The sequence below is a fragment of the Saccostrea echinata genome, unplaced genomic scaffold (genome assembly GCF_033153115.1).
Source record: "Saccostrea echinata isolate AGI-Se365-2 ecotype Australia unplaced genomic scaffold, CSIRO_AGI_Sech_v1 ptg000003l, whole genome shotgun sequence".
NCBI classification, from domain to species: domain Eukaryota; kingdom Metazoa; phylum Mollusca; class Bivalvia; order Ostreida; family Ostreidae; genus Saccostrea; species Saccostrea echinata.
In genome coordinates this window covers 14,956,902-14,975,733 of record NW_026889752.1, presented here as the reverse complement: position 1 = coordinate 14,975,733, position 18,832 = coordinate 14,956,902, and the positions used below count along the sequence as shown (strand labels likewise).

Genomic DNA, 18,832 nt, shown 5'->3' with positions numbered 1-18,832 from the left:
TAATAAAATATGTATCACAGCGAGTACTACATGCAGTTATACTTTAATTGTTTCACTACACATGTTTGTATTACTACGTACTACATTTACAGTGATTTACAAAATGTAGTGTGACATCGAAGTCAAATAAATGTGAATTTTTCTTAAAACATACATTCATTCTTTGAATTGAAAAGCATTCAGCATATAAACGAAAAATGATAACGCTAAAGTAAAAAAAGGAGGGGGAATTTTTAATACATACTAGATTCGGTGCTAGGCAGCAAACATATGGATACGAATCATGAAAATGATCAATACATGTATGTATGGCCATGAATCATTTCTTTGTGTGAATCATGAAACTACACAATCTCTCTCTCTCTCTCTCTCTCTCTCTCTCTCTCTCTCCTCCATTTTAATTCATCCTTGAAATAATGTGCAAATGTTTACATTCCACTTCCATGCGATTTAAATATCTCCGCCCATTTGCGGGTACCTTAAATTCCAAAGTGGTCCAGTTCAAATTTCCGGAATTTAAGGCTTATACATGTTCTTTTCAATGACATTGTGTGGAATTATAGCAATGTGTTTAACAAAATATTCGAATATGAATATCAAAAGCATATGTATGCACAATAATCATAGATTAAATTAGCAATATAGTCTAATTCAAGGCTTAAAATGGGTGGCCGAAAAGGCTCCAAATGACACTCTAAAGTGCACTCATTTTTTATGGCTTTAATTAAATATTTCAGGTACTAATTGGCTTAGAATCATCAAACTTTGTCAGTTGATGCATCTTGGGTCCTTGGAGTACAACTGAAAAGTTGGTCACTTTGACCTACATATAAAATTTTATGGTTATAATTTTAAAAAATAATTTAGGTATTAATTGGTTTAGAATCATCTTGGGTTCTAAGAGTGTGAATTGGAATTTCAAGGGTTTATCTAAATATACAGGATACTTAGAGGCTTCAGATAGAAGTGATAGGTTGTACAGTTTATCAGAAGAGCGATTCAAGGCCCATGGGCCTCTTGTTACATTTAACATTGTTGCGTTTTGCTTAGTATCGAAGCAAAATATAATAACAAAAAATATAATAATCCAAATAATTCAAAAAATATCTTATTACAATATGCTTTTTTTTTTTAAATTTTGCATTGACATCAACGCAAAATGAAATAACGCAAAATATAAAAAGTTTCTTAAGTTACTACATTTTGTGTTATTACATTCTGCGTTGATTTTGATGCAAAATGTAATAACCCCTGTTTATTACATTTTGCATTTTTATTACATTTTGCATTGTAACATAGCAACAAAAAATTATATATATATGTATTATCAAAAATAACAGGATACATAGTTAACTTCATTTACTCAAAAACATAACTTGTGTTTGCCCTGAGGGATAATTCATGCAACAAATTAAGAATAAAAGATGTACAAAAACATGAGTACTCTAGAAAGAGAAATAGAGTACATTAGAGTAATTTTCTTGAACCATGGATGATTTGACAAGTTCAATGTTAGTTTTAAGATAAACAAAAAGTAGAATGCTTTTTTTTTAAAAAAAAAAAAAAAAAGAAAAATGCAGTTGGGCCGATATCTTAAAAAATTATCTGTTTTCCCTCTTCTGACCATGTAACTAAAGTGTTCTGCCTTGAAACTTTTTTTTTACATCCAGGAAATAAATTTTTTTTTTTTCTCAATTCTGGATTTTTCTCATCCAGTCAACAACTACAGGTGACTCTTGATGGCTTGAACTCCAATCTCTCAAAGTTCTCGACCTCCGGTCCCATATTTTCTCTCTATATAACTAAGCAAATTTACTCTCAAACTTCCGATCTCTAGAAGTTGTCTATCTCTTGAACCAAGACCTGGGTCCCATTATACATATTTCATGGTTTTTTACTCTCTATCTCTCAAAGTTTTGATTGTGCATGTATACACGCCAACCAAGCCTAAAATTAATGCAGCTTGGACTTACCTGGATGACAGTTAACACCAGGGGTTGGCATGGATGTGTTAATTGGGTGCTTACATAGATGACACTACACCTGTGAGTCTTGCAAGTGTTGATATAATTAATTGGTAAATTATAAACAATTCGCTTCACAACTTATTTTGACTTGACAGCGAGACGATAATTTTGAGAAAATAATTTAGAGACACGTCAATAATTTTCCATCAATTATGAACTGTAATAAGAATCTACACAATCCCAGATGGCAAACATTGCGCAAGAAATCATATCTCAAGTATTGAATACCGATTATGAGCAATCTGTTGAAGGACCCGATCAAGCCTGCCCGGGGAATAGCCACATTGACAACTGCTATTCAGGTTTCATGTAATCATGAAAGGAGAACAAATAAATATTGAAACATAAAGAAATCATTTTATTTATTAAAAATACAATCATTGTTGTTGAAATCAAGTGAATTACCTGTAAAATATGAATGAAAATGTGTAATGACATTATCATTATAAACTTTCAGTATCAGATTCTATAATGGAAGAACAATGATAATTGGAACTGAAAATCACGGATTTTATTCACTTTCTATCTCTCGAACCCCTCGATCTCTCAAACTTTTCTTACGGTCCCTTGAACTTCGAGAGATAGAGAGTCACCTGTATTTAAATTTTATTAATACCTTGAATTTCAATAAATTTAGAAAAATTCAGCATTCTTGTAAAAATAAAACTTCTTGGGGCAAAAAAAATTTTGTTGCCTAACTACTGACCCAATTTTTTCCTCCTGAATCAGGAGAGGGCAAAAAAAAAAATTATTTTTAAAGATGGCTTTGGGGTATTATTTTTGTGAGCTTGCTCACAGTACCATTTTGATTTAAGTTCTTTTATTTTTAGGAGATCTTGATGGATTTTTGTAAATTTCAAGAAATGGTGGAAGAAACAATGGATCTTCAGCAAGTAGAAAATCATGAGTTTGTTATCAAGCCAGGATTTGATGAAGAATTACAAGGTAGTGTTGTTTGCAATTTAAATACTACTGAGGGCTATTTGGGTAAAAAATATACCCTATCCAGGGTTTGACACTAACTTTTTAAGGCTTTAGTCCAGCCGGACTAGTGCTTCTTTACTTTTACTAGTCCGCACGCAATTTTATTAGTCCGTCAAAAAAAAGAAACATCAATGTTTTTAACATTAATTTAATGTGACAATTAATATGCGTATCATTTTTTGAAATAAACAGAGTATTTACGTGAAATATATTATTCCACAGATTCATTTAAATCTCGCAATCAGCAAGTACGATCGTTTTCCCGATCTCGGGTTTTTTTTTGTTTTTTTGTTTTTTTGGATTTTTTTGTCTTTACATTACATCCAAAACGTCCAACATCTTTCTTAAAAGTGTCATACTAAATCATGATCGCTAAAACTTTATACTTCATATCGATCAGTTGGAAAAATTTAGCGCTGAATTGACCTGGCTTTGCGTAACTACCCCCCAAAAGCTAGAAATCTAAAGATACACGCGGGGTTTTCCAGTAAAAGTTGTCGAGAATCGGACATCGGTAATTTATTCATATTGTTTTTCAGAAATTTTTATTGGTCCATTTGGACTAATTAGCCACATATTTTATTAGTCCAAATGAAAATGTATTAGTCTGAGACTAACGGACTAACGTTAGTGTCGAACCCTGCTATCCCAGGACTCCAGAAAATTTCAGGGGTACCACCCATAAAATTATTTTTCTTGAACTGTGGACCATGCTTAAAATTTATTTTCTCATACAAGGAACTTGGATAGAACATGACCAGGAACATGTTAAGTTCCTTTACATTACCATTGTCAAAGACCATAAAAGTTACGCACTAAGATTGGTTCATTGTCCAATCTCACAAGAAAACCAGTCTTACTGAATGCATAAAAATTCAAATAAACTTAAATACATGTACTATGGAAAAAGATCCAGCATTCACAACAAATGTTCATGTCTTTGTTATCTGAGAGAGATTCTGAGTAGTTTTCAATTTGTGAACACATACTGTGGTGTAAAAGCATGACTGTGTGCTGAAAAATATTTATTTTTTATTTTCAATATATGAAAAAAAACACATACATAATGAATGAAAAGATCAAAGCTCTATTTTAGTTTCAATACATACATACTAGCCTTTTGCAGAAAGCAAGCTATAAAAAATTAAAATTAAGTTTATCCAGTGACACTTAAATTGTCTAAACATACAAGTCTGTCTATTCATCTTTAGGCACATAGTACCTAGAAGGGTGGAGGTGCTTTTCCTGAAGTTGATCCTTCACTATTTAACTCCATAAATAAAAAAAATTTCAGAACATTGAGTCGCTTTCAGATGAGACACATTGGAGAATACGATGATGAAAAAGATGAAGATAACAAACATTAAATTCTCCCTCACTTCACTTTAATTGATACAGAATCCTTAATGTCGTTCGTTTGAATATAAATCATTGAAGTGCTGAATGAATAAAACTCAACACACGTGAAGTAGGAACGCTGTTCACTTGTGCTTTTATTCAATTATATACTGTTAACACATAACCATAACACATTAACTAATATAACTGAAAAGCCCAAATTCATTGCACTCCATTGCATCACTATCAGCCATACTAATCTATAAATCCTAGCGAGCTTAGAGTGCCGTGCTACCGCATGGCCTTACTATTTAAACCTATATATTACAACACAAGCAATTAATTAAGAGATTGATTCCTTTTGCCCTTTTCCCAAGAGATGTAGATAACACCTGCTTGATCAGAGATGCTCTACCAGTTATCTCCTCACACTAAACTCATTAATTTATCTTTAATTTGACATGCAATTTTCTGCTATCAAAATTTTCCTTGACCAGTGCCTGATCATTACACCCATGGGAGAGGTGGAATTTTTCTTATTACAGATTGCTGTAAAGAACATAATGAAAAAAATAAGACTAGTATTTTCTTGATTTAACACTTTTTTAATAAAGATACTGCAATACTCTGACATCTTTTGGGATTGTGTAATTTAAAGGTTAAAAGACATAGTTTTTTGATTTGAAGTCTAATGGTTTTCTAGTTATGATTTTTCCATATTTGGCCATAGCGTCTTTATTAAAGGTCAGAGCATCCTGGTTTTAATGTGCGACGCACCTTCTACCCTAGATGTATCAGCTGACAAAGTTTGATAATTCTAGGCCTAATAGTATTAAAGTTATGAGCCGGACATGAAAAAGCTAACAGACGGACAGACGGACATGAACGCTATAACATAATACGTCCCGTCTTAAGACGGACATATAAAAAAATATAATGAGTAATTAAATTTTCACTGTAAATGTTTAAGGAAATTGTGAACACCTCTCACATCTAGAAAACATTAGTGATTTGGTACTTTCTCTGAAAAACCCAGTGGGGGGTATTTGTCCCTTTTGGACAGTTCTAGTTAGGAATTAGTGAAAAAATAATGGCATCATTTAAAAATCTTCTCAAGAACCACTGGGCCAGGAAAGATGAAACTTATGTGGAAACATCCTCAGGTAGTGTAGATTCAAGTTTGTTCAAATCATGACCCCCAGGGTAGGGTGGGGCCACAATGGAGGGGTCAAAGTTTTACATAGAAATATATAGGAACATATCTTTAAAAATCTTGTCCTTAAGAACAGCAAAGCCATGATTGGTCATATTTATACGGAAGCATCCTCAGGTAGTGTAGATTCAAGCTTGTTCAAATCATGACCCCTGGGGGTAGGGTGGGGCCACAATGGGGGGGGTCAAAGTTTTTCATAAGAGTATATAGAAAAAAACTTTAAAAATCTTCTTCTCAAGATAAGCAAAGACATGATTGGTCATATTTGTATGGAAGCATCCTCAGGTAGTGTAGATTCAAGTTTTTTCAAATCATTACCCCCGGAGGTAAGGTGGGGCCACAATGGTTGATCAAAGATTACAGAGGAATATATAGGAAAAAATCTTTCTCTCAAGAACAGAAAAGCCATGATTAGTCAAATTGATATGGAAGCATCGTTGGGTAGTATAAAAAGAAATTTATTGAAATGAGCGCCCCCAGGGGTAGGGTGGGGCCACAATGGGGGATCAAATTTTTAAAAATGAATATATGGGAAAAAATCTGCTGCTCAAGAACAGCAAAGTCATTTGTTATATTGATATGAAAGCATTGTTAGGTAGTTTAAAATCCCCCATCCCCCCTCTCTCCCCCGTTAACTTTTCAAAACTGAACTGATTTTTGCTTTTTTTCCTAGCCAATGTGCTCAGGTGAGCGATGTGGCCCATGGGCCTCTTGTTTTTAAACCTGACAGTGATTTTGAAAAATTGTAAAGTGAGTTTGATATCCCTGTTTAAATTCCTAACAAATAGAAAAATGATCATGTGTCTCAATATTATGTTTATATAGCCACCCCCCCCCCCCCTTTTAAGTTCTTTTCACCCTGGAAAGATGATCAGTATAACTATCCAGTTCAACTTTAAATTTTTCAGATACATGTAAATGCTGACACTTTTTGCTTGTTTAATCAACCACATGTTTATTACTACCCCTTCAAACCCCCCCCCCACCACCACCACCACCAACCACCACACACACACTATCCTCCCTTTTAACATGTTTAACAAAAATCCATTACTTTTATAAACTTTAATCTTACAAAATTCAGTAGATTTGAAATGTATTTTTTTTTTATCATGCCAAGACTTAGCTAGGCTACAGTAAATGTTCCCAGATACTGACCAGTGCTGACTGTATTATAAACCTATTGCATGAATTATACGGAAATATTTGAAGAATTGAATATGTCAAGAACTAAATGATTCATGTTACATTGAGCCAGAGAAAAAGCATGTTTCAGTATGTTAACTTAAGTTTATATATATCGTCATACTGATCAAAACAAACCAGAAATTGAAGACACAAATGTCCACAATTACGTAAAATCTACATTGAAATTCTCCACTGTATACACTTCTAAAGTGGTAAAGTCGCCGGCGTGGCACAGTGGTTAGAGCGTTCACTCTAGAGTCGCGGAGTAAGGAGTTAATCCTTACATCGCGGGTTCGAATCCCACTGTGGGACGTGGAGACCGGTCCTTCGGATGAGACCGTATAAACCGAGGTCCCGTGTCGCAGTAGGTGCTGGCTTGAAAAAATATCCCTCACTGCTCAATGGCCCTGAGTGCCGAGTATAGGTCAAAGTTTGCAGCTCTCCATCGGCAAGTGGTGGCGTCTCCATATGAGTGAAAAATTCTCAAGAGGAATGTCGAACAACAATAAACAAACATCTAAAGTGGTAAAATGCATTTCTTGCTAACAACATCGAAATTTAAATATAAATATAGTCTTACCGACTTCTGTATCTCATTTTTGTTCTTGGCATTTCCATCCCACCAATTTTCAAATTGTCTCTGAAAAAAGCCTCACTTCGTTGTTGACCAATCGTAGACTTCATAAGAGTCACGTGATCAAAAAAGGAAATTAATAATTACTAAGTTAGTTCATAAAAACACCAAAAATTCCCGTAATAATGTTTTTTAAGTCATCAAATTTATTTTAAAGCCGTTTTGTGTGTAATACTCGATAGGTAGCTTTACCATCATCATGATCGCCAGTTCGTTTTATGATCGTCGTCGCCATTTTGTTTGTTTGTTTTTAAATGAAATTATTTTATTTAATAAAGCCACAAGAAATTCTGAATGCCCTTGTTAACTGCTAAAATATCCTAATCAAACTGGCAGTGTTGCAACCACTATTGAAATAACGCCCACTGTTGAAATAATTATTTCAATAGTGGTTTAAAGTGCATTTCAAAACCAACACTGGTTAAGAACCACTATTGAAATAATGTTCACTAATGCAATAATTATATCAATAATGGTTAGACTGCATTTCAAAAGCAAAACCAGGTTGCAACCACTATTAAAGCAGCAGTACGGCTGCAAAACGTGTGCTTTTTCGTTCAAATTTACCCAGTATGTCATTAAGAAATAAGATATAAAGTTGATGTAAGCAGTTTGAGAAACATATATATTCTCTCCTCATACAAAATTAACGTAATTAGAATCTGCCGGAAAATCAAGGGTCATACGAACTGGAGCAATCTTAGATCTGTTTATTTGTACCACGTGAATTCTAAAATGCCACATGCCGGCCTACACTGTAGAAATTACAATTATATTGAATATGAGGTGAAAGCAATTCTCAAAAGCAAATAATCATAACTTTTTGATAAAATAATATAAAAAAAATAACCCTAGAGATTTTAGTCTGCGTTCTGACGAATTTTACAGAATTAAAAGTACAAATGTTGACGTTTGGTGTATTGGGGTCCGAGAAAGGAAAAACCACCAAATCGTACGTTATCGCGGCAAAATGTCAAACAAAATATTTTTCTGCACAGTTAAAAAAATTAGCACTTCAAATGGCAACAATGTTTTTAAGTCATAGGTGTATTTTTATGTTGAGTTAACACTGATTATTTTTTTTTTAAAGCGATGGAAAAGCAAGTGTCAACAAACCTGTCGCCGGTGTAGAACCTTCGCGAGCCTGCGTGAGTGTCATCGAGTTCCCTTTTCTTCCTCATCCAACAATTATATTAATCCCCAAACTAAATTTTATTCAGGAAAGTTGCTTTTTCAAGCTTTATTTTCAGTTTCTTTTTCTTTTTGGTCGACTTTGTCAATGTAGCAGGCTCTAAGGGCTTCCTTCTCTTACCATGCTGTTTTCTTTATGAAAACTATGCATGCTTGCATAGCATGGAATGTGGAACCCCAAACACGTTGCGATGTATATATTTACGTCCCATAAATAATTATTAATTTTAATGAAATAATCAAAATTATTTCATTGTAAAAGTTGTAATTTTCTGAAAGTTTATACATTTATGAGTTGCAAAAAAATTCCAAATCATGGCGGAAAATTTTGTCAAGTCAGTTTTTTGATGAGATGCGCCGTACTGTCATTTTAATATAACATTCACTATTGCAATAATCATTATAAGAGTGGTTGAGACTGCATTTCAAAAGCAAAACCACAATTTCACACAGTATTAAAATAATGCACACCTTTGTAATAGTTATTAAAATAGTGATCTAATAATCTAATATATTTATATGTACTTTAAAAAAAATTACTTTCTTCCTTCATTCATTATTTCCTTTTACATACATGTGAAATAATGAATCTGGAGAAGCCAGAGTCGGACTGGTCTGTGCATCCTGTGTATAGTATACAAGGTTTTCTTACTGATCACGCATGCAAATTTTCTTGTCTTGTTTTGATTTTCTGAGTAATGGTCTATTTATAACAACAAAATCGTAAAAATTTAAAAATGTAAAGCAATTGTCATTCTTTGATCAGATTTATATATGCATGATTGGGTAGACAATTGAGATATTGGGTCACACTAAATACAATTATACTTCCTGATAATATAAAAGATCAATTTATCCCAACTTTTATTTTAATAGTTGGTGTTGTTTAATAGTGGTTTGGTGAAATGATGCTCATTACTAAAATAATTATGTCATTAGCGAACGTTATTTAATAGTAGTTATTACCTGGTTTTCGTTTTGAAATGCACTGTCATCCACTATTGAAATAATTATTTCAATAGTGAACGTTATATCAGTAGTGGTTGTTATCTGGTTTTGATTTTGAAATGCACTTTTAACCACTATTGAAATATTATTCAATAGTGAATGTTATTTCAATAGTTGTTGCAACCTGTGTTTGGTTTTGAAATGCACTTTCAACCACTATTGAAATCATTATTTCAAGAGTGAACGTTATTTCAATAGTGGTTGCAACAAGTGGTTGCAACATGGCAGTCTTCATTCTCAATGTCGAAATATCTGTTACAGCATGGAATTTTGCACATGCTACTTATATAAATCGTGTACATGTAAACATGATGAAGTTCCTTGTGATAAATAAAACAATGGGCATGGTGCATCTTGGAGGCTTTTGTATTTATATTCGTGACTTCCTATTTCCGTTTTTAATTATTAAAATATGTAACACTATATAAACCCTATTTTACTTTTATTAATTTAGCCCGCATTTCTCATTAATCATGCTAATCCATTTTATTTACAATGATAGCCAAATTTATTACAGGTAATTTCGTAAAGATTCACCAAATCTTATTGTGAAATGTGCAACTTCACAAGTTTCCACAAGTCTAGACAACAAAGGTCATTGAGTACAAACACCTGTGTCACTTGAAATCTACATGGTTTGCACACGAGAGGGAGAGAGAGAGTTGTGAAATATAACTGGACTACTTGTTCATGTTGATATATAGAATTCCCTTTGCAGAATATTGTAGAAGATTTCCCATTAAATAATGTTACATTTTTGTATTTCCTGAGAGAGAGAGAGGAGAGAGGGGAGGGGGAGATAATTATTCAAGACTACCGGTATTCAGATTTACAATGTAATTTACAGAAGGTTCACTAGATCTTGATGATTATAATAACATGAATAATTTAGGACTTCTGTTGAACATAAAATGGACACTGTATGATAAAAATTTTGATACATTTATATAAGACTACCCCCCTTTCCTAATTTTCAGAACTAAAATATTTCGTAGGGTGAAGAGAGAAGACTAAAGGAGCAATAACAGATTTTTTTTATTCCCTATGAATTATTCAACTGAATCAATGATCTTAAAACCATTGGCATTTGTAACAATAATGTTCATCCCCCCTTTTCTTGCAACAAATATACATATACCTATACTCTCATGCTAATAACTGATTGGATTATGAATGCTCACATTAGAATAAAACCATATTAAATCATAAGAATAATGTAAGTGATAATTTTTATATGAACAAATTGTTCATTTGATAAAAACTATGTTCTACGCCCCCTGTCTTTTTCCACATTTTTTTAAACACTATATATCATCATACATAGATTGTAATATCATTTCATCACTTTACAGTGTTTAGCTCTACTGGTCAGAGACCAGAAGAGCTTATGCGATAGTAAGGTGTCCGTCGTCCGTCCATCTGTCTGTCTGTCCATCTGTCTGTAAACAATTTTTCAAAATGCTTCTCCTCCTACAGTTTTGGTCTGATTTCAGTATAACTTGGCACACAAGTAGACTACACTAAGATACGTATTCTATTGCATTGGTTTTTGATTTTTATTAAAGGTGTTGCCATGGTTACTGAAAATAAAAATTTTTGTGAAATTCCTTTAAGGAGGCTGGGGGGTCAACAAATTAACCACAAATTAACCACCAGATTTAACTTATTTTTTTTAGATATGATATCTTAAGCTGTCAACTATCATTTGGCAAAGAAAAATTTCAAAAATTTTAGTTTTAAAATTTGATCATTTTCTATATCTTCATATGGAGCTCTTCTTCTAAAGGAGATCAATATAGTCTAAGAATGGCCACAACCCCCCAACCTCTTTAAAACGCTACTCCTCCTACAGTTTTGGTCTGATTTCATTATAACTTGGCACACAAGTAGACTGCAATATCATACATAATTTAGTGCATCGGTTGTAGATTTCAATGAACGTTGTTGCCAAGGTTACTAAAAATAGAAATTTCTGTGAAATTCCTTTAAAACGCCACTCCTCCTACAGTCTGATTTTAATATAAGTTGGCACACAAGTGGACTTCACTAAGATACATAATATAGTGCATCGGTTTTTGATTTTGATGAACGATGTTGCCATGGTTACTAAAAATAAAAATTGTGAAATTACTTTAAAACGCATCTATTTAATTTAAAACGCTACTCCTGCTACAGTTTTAGTCTGCTTTTAATATAATTTGGCACACAAGAAGACTATACTAACGTACATAATTTAATGCGTCGTTTTTTTAGGTCACCTGAGTCACTCAGGTGACCTATTGCTATCTGTTTTTGTCCGTCGTCGTGCGATGTGCATTAACATTTGAACATTTTTAGCTTCTTCTCTGAAACCGCTCAACCAATTTCAACTAATTTTGGCATATAGCATCTATGGGTGAAGGGGAACAAAAATTGTGAATTTCATGGTCCCTGCCCCCCTGGGGCCTGAGGGGTGGGGCTAAAACCACCAAAATTAATGCAATCTTTAAAAATCTTCTTCTTTACTCCTGGACATCAAGCAGTCAAACTGTTGGCATCATTGTGATAAGCATTGAGTCCTCTACCAAAATTGTGAAATTCATGGCCCCAGGGTCATGGGTTCTGGTGCTAGGGCGGGGCTATATAGATCATATAGTGAAAGTGCATTATTTCTTTGAAAATCTTCTTCTCTGCTCCTGGGTATTAAATAAACTAACTAAGTATATAGTTATGATGAGTAAGAGTGACTCTTCCAAAATTGTGAAATTCATGGCCCCAGGGGCAGGGGTTCTGGTGTTAGGGTGGGGCTCTATTGATTATATAGTGAAAATGCATTAGTTCTTTGGAAATCTTCTTCTCTGCTCCTGGGTATTAAATAAACTAACTAAGTATATAGTAATGATGAGTAAGAGTACCTCTACCAAAATTGTGAAATTCATGGCCCCAGGGGCAGGGGTTCTGGTGTTAGGGTGGGGCTCTATTGATTATATAGTGAAAATGCATTAATTCATTGAAAATCTTCTTCTCTGCTCCTGGGTATTAAATAAACTAACTAAGTATATAGTTATAATGAGTAAGAGTGCCTCTTTCAAAATTGTGAAATTCATGACCCCAGGGTCAGGGGTTCTGGTGTTAGGGTGGGGCTCTATTGATTATATAGTGAAAATGCATTAATTCATTGAAAATCTTCTTCTCTGCTCCTGGGTATTAAATAAACTAACTAAGTACATAGTTAGGATGAGCAAGAGTGCCTCTTCCAAAATTGTGAAATTCATGGCCCCTGGGTCAGGGGTTCTGGTGTTAGGGCGGGGCTCTATTGATTTTATAGTGAAAATGCATTAATCCTTTGAAAATCTTCTTCTCTGCTCCTGGGTATTAAATTCAGTAACTAAGTACATAGTTATGATGAGCAAGAGTGCCTCTTTCAAAATTGTGAATTTTATGGCCCCTGGGTCAGGGGTTCTGGTGTTAGGGTGGGGCTCTATTGATTATATAGTGAAAATGCATTAATCCTTTGAAAATCTTCTTCTCTACTCCTGGGTATTATTGAAACATATTAAATACATAGTTAGGATGAGCAAGAGTGCCTCTTCCAAAATTGTGAAATTCATGGCCCCTGGGTCAGGGGTTCTGGTGTTAGGGCGGGGCTCTATTGATTATAAAGTGAAAATGTTTTAATTCTTTAAAAATCTTTTTCTCTGCACCTGGGTATTATTTAAACAAACTAAGTACATTGTTATGATAAGCAAGGATGCCTCTTCCAAAATTGTGAAATTCATGGCCCTGGGGACAGGAGTTCTGGTGCTAGGGCGGGGCTATATAGATCCTATAGTGAAGGTGAATTATTTCTTTGAAAATCTTCTCTGCCCCTGGGTATTGCTTAAACAGGCTAAAGTACATTGTTATGATACACAAGGATGCCTCTTCCCAAAATTGTGGATTTTATGACCCCAGGTTTAAGGGTTCTGGTGAAGGGGGGGGGGGGGCTTCTATTGATTATAAAGTGAAAAAGCAAAATTTCTTTGAAAATATTCTTTTCTTCTTCTGGTTAAAAAAGCAAAGAAGCTAAGTGTATAGTTATGATGAGCAAGTGTGCTTCTTCCAGAGGAGTGAATTTCATGACCCCTGGGTCAGATGTGCTGGTGTGAGGGTGGGGCTCTTGATAATTTAGTGAAAATGCATTAATTCTATTAAATAATCCTGTTTGCTCCTTAGTGTTAAGCAGATAAACAAAGTGATGATGAGCAAACATATGGTCCCAGGGTCAGAAGCTCTGGTGTTTTGGGGGTGGGGGGGGGGGGCTCTATTGATAATATAGTGAATCTGTAGTAAAAATGCATTATTTATTTAAAAATCTTCTCCGCACCTGGGCATATCTGAGGCAAACAGAGTAAAAGTTTTTATAAGGAAGGGAATTTTTACCAGATTTTTGAACATCTGGACCATTTGGTCAAGTGTTCTGGTCCTGGCCAGGGCTCTATTAGTTTGTATTCTACTGAGAGGAGTTATTCCCCTTTACCATATACTTTTGATAATTTGTCACTGTAAATAATGTACTTGAAAGGTAAATAGAATAGGAGAATTTTGCAAAAACTTTTATTGTATAATACAAAAAGTACTTTCATAGTTTTAATGATCAGATAGACTTGTAAGTAGTAGATAAATAAAAATGAGACAAAAATAACTTGTCTTATTAAATATTCATCAAAGACCAAGAGATGCCAATGTAAGAGATTTCAACAAGGGATTAAAATAGTACAGAAGCATTGATAATTTGTTAATATACTGTATAGTGATAGTGATAAATGGGGAACAGATTAGAATCTAATTTATGAACTGTTAATGAATATTAAGACCAATTATTTTGTTGATCATGATCACCCTATTTTTCTTGCTTTTGGGCAACAAAGCTTCACCTTTCAGTTCATTTTATACTCTATGCATCCTTGAAATTGTTTTATCATACTCAGGTGACCGTTAAGGCCCTTGGGCCTCTTGTTATTGTGATGAATGGTGTTGCCATGGTTACTAAAAATAGAAATTTCTGTGAAATTCCTTTAAAATGCTACGCCTCCTACAGTTTTGGTCTGATTTCAATCTAATTTGGCACACAATTAGAGTACACTACGATAAATAATATGTATTTCGGTTTTTAATTTCAGTGAATGGTGTTGTCATGGTTACTAAAAATAGAAATTTCTATGAAATACTGTCAAAACGCTACTCCTACAGTTTTTGTTTGATTTCAATATAACTTGGCACAGAAGTAGATTACATTAAAATACATAAATCTATTTATTGTTGCATGTTGCAAAGTTTCAAATCCAAGTGCTACTTTTCCTGTGTTATACATACAGACCAGTAGAGCTACAGTCTCATCAGAGACTTCTGGTTTTTAAATTATTGAATAATCTGCTTTAAATTTCAAAATTAATTTTTAACACTGCAATGAGAAAAAAGCTAAGTCCAAATTAGGTACATAAAAAGTACATCCTTATTTTACTGATTTTGCCAAAAAAGTTTAAGTCCCAAAAAAAGTACATTTTTAGTACAGTGAAAAAAGACTAAGTCCAAATAAAGTACAAAAAAAGGTCATCAGCTTTCAGAGGCTATCTGGCCCAGTACAAAAAAAGTATACTTTTTCTGACCTTTTTCTAAAAAGCACAAATTTATATAGTACAAAAGTAGCATTAAAGTATACTTTTTTGTACTTTATTTTGGTATGGGTAATGGCATCATTGAAAAATCTTCTTCTCAAGAACCAATTGGCCAGGAAAGATGAAACTCATGTGGAATCATTGTCAGGTAGTGTAGATTCAAGTTTCTTCAAATCATGGCCCCCGGGGGTAGGATGGGGCCACAGTGGACGATAAAAGTTTAACAAAAGAGTATATAGAAAAAATCTTTAAAATTCTTCTTCTCAAAAACAGCAAAGCCATGATTGGTCATATTTATGTGAAAGCATCCTCAGGTGGTATATTCAAGTTTGTTCAAATCATGACCCTCAGGGGTAGGGTGGGGCCACAATTGATGATCAAAGTTTTACATATATAGGAATACATAGGAAAATTTTTTAAAAATCTTCTTCTCAAGAACAACAAAGCCATGATTGGTCATATTTATATTGAAGCATCCTCAGATGGTGTAGAATTAAGTTTGTTCAAATCATGACCAGCAGGGTAGGGTGGGGCCACACAATGGACGATCAAAGTTTAACACAGGAGTACAGTCACACTTGTCATAGCGGTCACCTTTATCCAGCGGTCACCTGTCCTATGCAGTCATTTTATTTCCTCCCAATGAATTTTCCTGTATAGTGTAACTGTATTAAGCGGTCACCTGCATAACGTGGTCAGCGGTCATCAAATTTCGTGTAAAATTGCCGTTTTACCTGGTATATAGCGGCCATTTTGTCCGATCACATGACAAGATCTAAAGTCAGGTGACTCCCAATTTTTGTCACAAATGTAAATAATTGGTCTTGTTTAGCGAGATCATGGAAAAAATAATTTATCTTTTTAAAACCATTTAAAATATTGGATATATTATTTGTTTGTTTTTTTTTTTAAACAAAACTGGAATCTGGTTTAAAAATTCTGAATGATATTAAAAAACAAGGCATCCTTATTTATCTATTAGTGGATACAATAATTAGGTGTTTCCTAATTATTAGTTCACGTTTGGCATGCCCAACTCCGATAGGTGTAATTGTGGAAATGCATGGCAGGCCATTTTTAACATATAGGAAATGTATTATTTGTAGAAACCCTAATTAACTGTTTTGTATACTCGATGTGTCCTGATTATCTCGTGATTTTCAACTAGGTAAGATGATTGATAGGATTAGTCACGCTTCATTGCTCACAACACCTGTAAAGAGCAAGAGCCACGAACCGTCAAAAATGGCCCTGTCTCAAAAAGTAACGGGGTTTTGTCAATTGATATTGTAGACTTTCAGCTTTTCTTTGCCTTTTTCCTTTTTTCGATATCGATTATAAATTTTTGAAAAAGAGAGTTTGAAGTATGACGGTGTTCTAAAATGAAATGCTAGTAGAACGTCATTTTTTTGAAACGTAGCGTCGTAGGCAGAAAAATTACCTTGAGCGATTTTACATAAGCATGTGACTGAATTTAAACTATTAATTGGAATGGACATTTATCTTACTAATAAACTTCTTAATTGATTTAAGACAATTATATAAGAGCAGTTGGAAATTGACTTCATATCGCAGTCTTGATGGCAACTGCTTGTTTAACTGATTGGATTTTATAGATACATGTACAGTAAAAATAATCCGTGTGACTGTCTCGGAAAGTTTTCACTCTACTTGGTCCCTATGCTATTATATTTTTTAAGAAGGAACATTGTATTTCTATCCCTGAACACATTTTTGTGCGATGCATCGCTCCTAGTTACATGTAAGTATTGAGTATTGAACATCATTAAAAAACATACGACTTGCTTCAAATGACGATAGTCTGTCCAACTTAGTTTTCCGGACTTTTTCCTACAAACCTGCAAATATTAAGTTGATCTTTAGGAGGCGCGTCTAAGCACGAAGTTTGTTTTTCAAAGTGGGGAAGGGGGCTGTCAGAAAAAAATAACAAGATACCTGAAATGTTACTAAACTGTAAGGGTTACAATGTAATTCAATAACTGGATAGAAGTAATTTGCAAAAATTTTGTTTAAATGGAAATAGACTTCTAATGTAAAATTCTTGGATTCTGAACTTGCGAGTGTTTTAACATATAAAAGATCTAAATGATTTGGAAAAACGGAGGAAGTAACAATTTGGAAGGACTTGTTTCTAATCCATTTATTCATTTGTAACAGTAATTTGAACGTTGTTTTCGAAACACCGGAAAACACCGAAAATTATAGATTAATTGAAAAGGCGTGACACAACTTATCAGAATTGTTTATTTAGCAAACAGAACTCTTCAAAACATCGTTGCCCTAAATGTGAGTTTCTTTGGAGTAATATGGAATACATTTCAAAAAAAAATATTCTTAAGAAAGATAAATCTGTTAAAAAATCACTAACTTAAGGCCAAAGCAGAAAATAAATCAGCGTTAATTATCATATATTTATCGGTATTTGCTAGACCCACCCCCTCCTTCTTCTCTTGCAAAATATTCAAATATTTCTCTCCCAAATATCTTTACTGCAAGGAATTTGTGAAGATAGAAATCTGCGAAAAATATTTGATTATTTTCCATGTAAATGTACAAAATTATTAAACATGAGCAAATATTCGTTTTTAGCATATAACTATATAGTGTAAAATACCCACTTTCGATATCATTGCACTTAATGGTTTTTATGGTTTATAAAAAGAGTAGAGCTGCGTTTATATTGCTGATATGTGGGTCACATTCATAAGTGAAACACATGTATAGGTGTTCATTTACCCTTGTCTTATTGTCCTACAATCAGCGCAAGATTGATTTTTTTTTTCAACAAAAACTTGCTAAAAGGTCTAACCGGCAGAAAGAATAAGAGCTGTCCCTATATTTTCTTTTCAGTTTTCTTTATGAAATACTTTTTGTACACAGTGGTGGTTCCGCACCAGGCAACCCCCCCCCCCCCCCCCCCCCCCCCCACTTCTCACCGAGGAAAAAATGAGAGGAGTAGGAAAGCCTAAAGTAATTTTCAATTTCTAGATTGATTTCCATTAATAAACAACAAAGAAAGCTAGTTAAATTCAAGACAATTTATGGGATTAAACTTTAAATAATTACATAACATTACACATGTAATTGCAAGTTTTGCTGTCATTAGTTTGTGCCCCCCCCTTTTTTTTCAATCTCAACTGGAAGTCTTGAATCCCCGGATAAGTCCTTTCTACATGTCATAATTCTAATAATTAATAAATACTAAGGAAAGAGGTACAAGTGTACAATACCAGAATAAGCTGACAGTAGATTAAAAAAAAAAATTATTATTACATGTATCATCAAAAAAAAAATGTACATCGTTGGGTTTAAAATAACCAGCTATTAACAACGTACGTTTCTAAGAACATATTCCTGGTTTATTGTTTTGATTTTTAAACACATTTTAAGGAATCTCTCTCTTTCTCTCCATAAGTTTTCATGGTGCTTAATTCTTAGATAATACAAAACCTATACTTACAGTCGCAATGAAGAAATGGTGGCAGATAAAAAAAAACTTAAGAGTAATTGATATGTAGTGTACTTTATTTTATTTATTTATTTTTATTCTTTATTTTTTCTACATAGATTTAAAACCATTACCCCTTCCACT

The 18,832-nt window shown here is 33.6% G+C and overlaps 1 protein-coding gene across 1 annotated transcript in view; it reads left to right on the top strand.

The window, feature by feature from the left end:
• LOC133178607 (DNA mismatch repair protein Msh2-like) overlaps positions 1 to 18,832 on the top strand; it is a 337,373-nt gene that overhangs the window by 105,275 nt on the left and 213,266 nt on the right. The window contains exon 4 of the mRNA XM_061313340.1: positions 2,858 to 2,972. Within this exon, the coding sequence (XP_061169324.1) occupies positions 2,858 to 2,972 (115 nt within the window). The remainder of the gene's footprint in view (positions 1 to 2,857; positions 2,973 to 18,832) is intronic.